The sequence below is a fragment of the Microtus pennsylvanicus genome, chromosome 2 (assembly GCF_037038515.1).
Source record: "Microtus pennsylvanicus isolate mMicPen1 chromosome 2, mMicPen1.hap1, whole genome shotgun sequence".
NCBI classification, from domain to species: Eukaryota; Metazoa; Chordata; class Mammalia; order Rodentia; family Cricetidae; genus Microtus; species Microtus pennsylvanicus.
Genome location: NC_134580.1, coordinates 33,267,038 through 33,271,255, shown reverse-complemented (window position 1 = coordinate 33,271,255; position 4,218 = coordinate 33,267,038). Strand labels below are relative to the sequence as shown.

Below are 4,218 nucleotides of genomic sequence, written 5' to 3'. Positions count from 1 at the left end.
CCTGGTCTTTCTGAGAAGTCGGGGAGAAGAAGCAGTGGGGCCCTCCACAGTCTGCCTTATCCCTTACCCCAGACTGGTTTTTCAATAGGCCTGAACACCTGAGGTCAAATGTTAAGGTTTGTGTATTTGTTCAGAGTGAATTTAGAGACTGGAGAAGGTGAGATGTCACCAGGCCAGAAGGAGGGGGATTAAAAAGAAGCCATCAGACATTGACGTAAAACTAATTCACAGCCACTGGTTTATTATTGATCATGGGGTATTTCACATCAACACTAAAATTCTTTATTGCAAGTTTTACAATAATCAAGTGAATTCAGTCCAAAAACACAATAACCGCGATGGGGTAGGGAGCATCTACCTACAGACTGTCTCTCTGAACCCAAAGTTCATTTTTATTTTCTTTTGGCTTCTCAAACTGAACAGCTCCCAGAGGCTCTCCAGAAGCATTTAGCTTTGTCTGCTGTCCTCCCCCCTCCTCCCACCCCCCCACGAGAATACAAAAGAACTTCATAGCTTTGTTCTCCTTAAAATGACTTCCCCCTCACTAACCTCCCCTGGTGCATTTCCAATGCAAAAGGCCTAGGGAAAGAGGGGGAAGGAGGAGGAGAGAAGATGAGAATTCACTTAAAATCTCCCTTTCCTTTTTCTTTTTCTCGTTTCCCCTGAAACTCACCCAAACCAGACCATCGCACCTTGCAATATATAATTTTTTGCAGCTTTTTTCTTAAAAAATAAATACCCCCCCATGGCCTTAAAAAACAAAAACAAAACCCAGCAGGTACCATGCTAAGATAACACCACATGCTTAAAGGGGTCCTTAACAGTGAAGGGAGAAGGGCAAGGGGCTTGTTTATCTGTTTTGTCTGTTTGGAATTGACAAGGAGGCAGGAGGAAGAGAAGAAAGAACCAATATATATATATATATATATATATTAAATTCTATAAATAAGAGTCAATTTGTGTGTGAGGGGGTCTCGGAGCACAGGGTGGGGGCAGGGGTGTAAGTTATGTTTTATAACCTGGTAATGTCCTCTGCCCGTTGCTGCTCCGGCGGCGTGGCGCTCTGGGAGTGGTCTTCAGAAGTACCAGGGGTGGCTGCCGGGAGGGTGCTGGGCGCAGCGCCTGCCGGGGGCGCTGACCTCACTTTGGTGTTGGGGAGTCGGTGGTCCTTCTTCCATTTCATGCGACGGTTTTGGAACCAGATTTTAATCTGCCTCTCAGAGAGGCACAGCGAATGGGCGATCTCGATCCTTCTCCTTCGGGTCAGGTAGCGGTTGTAATGAAACTCTTTCTCTAATTCCAGGACCTGCTGCCGGGTGTAAGCTGTCCTCGAGCGCTTGGGCTCCCCTCCGTTATAATTGGGGTTCACTGGGGGAGGGGAAGCAAATAGTGGGGTTCAGAGGCATCAAGCTCCCCACCCCCACCCTCACCCCATCCTCAGCTTTGAGGAACAGGAGGGAGTGGCGGAAATAAAGTCATCAAGCTAAATGGGTTATAAAGAAGTTGAAGGAAGCTGGAGACTTTGTAGTGTAATAAGAGGGGAATCCTCATTGTAACGACACTGAATTATTTATGCGCCCTTAGAAAGCGAGCATAGTTTTCACACATACATAACAGATCGTAGCACATGGCTCGGACTGCCCAGAGTAGCTAAGCCATAAAATTTATGGGGGATGTAATTACCCATTCTCGCTCGTAAATCCAGTTCAATTGTGCTAACCCAGAGTCGCTCCTGGAGAGAGGGGGGGGGGAAGGAGAGAAAGGAGGACGGGGCCAGAGGGGGCCAGGGAGGGTGGGGAGCGCCAGGAAGAGGGGAGGGGGGCAAAAAGCAAAGTTGCCTACCCGTGCTAACGTGAATTTTTTTCATCCAAGGGTAGACTATGGGCTGCTTGCTGGCGACGCTGGAGGGATGGTCGGGGGTTGGCTGGCTGCAGGCTGGCGGGGCTGGGGACGGGGAGGCAGAGGCGCCTGCGAGAGGCGCCGGCTCGCAGAGCTGCTGCGATTTCTCTGGGTGGTGGTGGCCCGCTTGGGCCGGCCCGTGGGCTCGCGAATTGCCGGGCCCCTGGAGACTGGTGCAGCTATACTGACGCTCTGGGTAGCTAGGGCGCGGAGGCGGTGGTGGGTACAGCTCCTGGTGGTGATGCTGGAATCCCGATTCCCTGGTCCGGCCGTAATATTCCGGACTGTGTTCAGGGATGTAGCTATTTTGCGAATATTCTTCGCATGGAGGAAATTTCGGATCGATGTAGTTAGAGTCCATCAAATACGAGCTCATGATCATTAATTTCTGGAGTGGAAAATAATTTTTCTCGCTTTGTCGTTTTTCTGCTCCATAAAGCCCTCCTACTAGCTAGCGACCCTGTAAAGTTACTTTCACCATGTGACTCCGCCGGCCAATCACACCGAGCAACCCAGTCCCCGGATAAGGAACCGAATCGCTTTATTCAAAATGTATCCAATTTTTTTGTGTGTGTGGTGCTGCTGCTGGGGTGGGGGTGGGGGTGGGGGATGGTTGGCAGAAGCTGGGGTGCTCACCAGTGCACACCCCTCCAGACTGACAATCCTCCCCTGCAATAAGAGATGGGAGGCTCCCAGCTCGGCTCCCAAGCCTGGGCATTGAGGGCTGTCGGGAGGTTGTGATTCAGCCCCGACCCAGGGTCTCTTCTCCGGCCTCCAGTGCGCCCCGTGGGCCTCGGCTCCAGGGCCTTTCCAGTGGTCTCCATTATGGCAATAGTTTTGCAGTCTGTGTAGGTCACGGGGCAGCGCCCCTCTTTCGCAGGAAGAGGAAGTTTAATGAAGGTTTCAGAGGAGGTTGCTTAGGGAGGGGCCCAGGCTGAGGTTAGAAGGCTGGAGAGCCTGAGGTACCTCATGCCATCCATGGAACCTAAAGTCCAGCTCTCCTCCCCAATACACACTCACCCAACCCTCTCTTGGCCAAGGGACCTTCGAGACAGGGTCCCAGCAGTACTAGGCAGGTTGAGGCTGCGAGATGCAAATGATCCTGACGTCATTTCTGGAGGTCTAGGGCTTGAGCCCCCGCTGAAGAGAGACAGGAAGTGGTTGGCAAAAGCAGATTTCAGAAACTTTGACCTCCCTGCTACCCACTGTCCTTCCCGGCCCAGGTCCCAGAGCAGAGGATATCTCCTACTGGTAGCTGGTAGCTCATGTGTGACTCCGGTTCCCTGGCCTTCTCACAGCACCTCCCAGACTGGCTCGGAACAGCCCTGGTAAAAAAAAAAATTAAAAAGAAAGAGAGAGAGACAGAGAGAGAGAGTGACAGAGAGAGAGAGAGATCTCTTCCAGCAGTCACTGTTCTGAAGCGGGGCCCAACTAAAGCCCTGAGAGTTTTCCCCTCATTCCTTACTCTCAAGGGAGGCCTGTGTGGGTAGAGCCTGCTTGCTTCCAGTCAGCATAACCGCGTAACACATGTGTTTACATGTAAACACATATTCCCCAGGGCCAGCTCCAGGCTGCCTTCCAAAAAGAAGAGTTGAAGTCCCTGAGCTTCTGCGGCAGGGCAGGGTTCTCACCCTGACCCTCCCTGTCACCCATCCACAGAATACCCCCAGGGGAAGTGGCAGAGCCAGAGGAGAGGAGAGAGGACCCAAGGAAGGGCTCTTCTTCCAGCCCCTGGTTCCTCAGCTAGGAGTGGCCTCATCATCGGACTCCAATTAACTGTTCTTCTAGAAATCAGAATTGGTGGGGGGCAGCAGAGGGGAAGCCCAGGGAGGGAGCCAGGTCCCCGTGTTGTGCTTGATAACAATTATAGTTTAAAATCATAGCTTGCCGGGGCTCGGCTATATTTTACTTGATAACAATAAAAGTGACACATAAAGTTAACTGTTTATGTTTTATTTATTAGACTAAATCTGCCAGCGGTGGTAGGAGCGCTTGCCTCTACGCTACAGCTTTTATAGGGCTGTAAAACGTCATAAATCAGTCTCGCAGAATCGCCCGCACTCTTTGTGTCGGAGGCACAGAGCTGGCGGCCGCTGGCTGCCTGCTCCCTCCTTTCTACAAAAAGTCGTAATGTGATTTTTTTCCCCTCTGATTTTATTATTATGATCGCAGCCGTGATTAGTCAATCTACCTTTAATTCGCCGCCCGTGCTGCCTCCTCCCAGCCCAGCCTGGTTGACACTTGAATAAGTACCTTTTAAAACAGCGTAACAACTATTTGAGGGTTTAATTAGAACATCTGCAATTAAGGGAATCAGGA

General features: G+C 51.1%; 1 protein-coding gene across 2 annotated transcripts; it reads right to left on the bottom strand.

The window, feature by feature from the left end:
• Window positions 1-221: 221 nt before the first annotated feature.
• On the bottom strand, window positions 222-3,274 carry Hoxc4 (homeobox C4). 2 transcript variants are annotated; one of them, XM_075963601.1, is made up of 3 exons: window positions 3,149-3,274; window positions 1,843-3,039; window positions 222-1,368 (listed from the first exon to the last, which is right to left on the bottom strand). In XM_075963601.1, exons 2-3 carry the CDS (start codon window positions 2,279-2,281, stop codon window positions 1,013-1,015), a joined length of 795 nt encoding a protein of 264 aa, XP_075819716.1. In that variant the 5' UTR covers window positions 2,282-3,039; window positions 3,149-3,274; the 3' UTR covers window positions 222-1,012. The 2 variants fall into 2 exon arrangements, with proteins under 2 accessions (XP_075819716.1, XP_075819715.1); XM_075963600.1 differs by having other exon boundaries at window positions 1,843-3,274.
• Window positions 3,275-4,218: the final 944 nt, after the last annotated feature.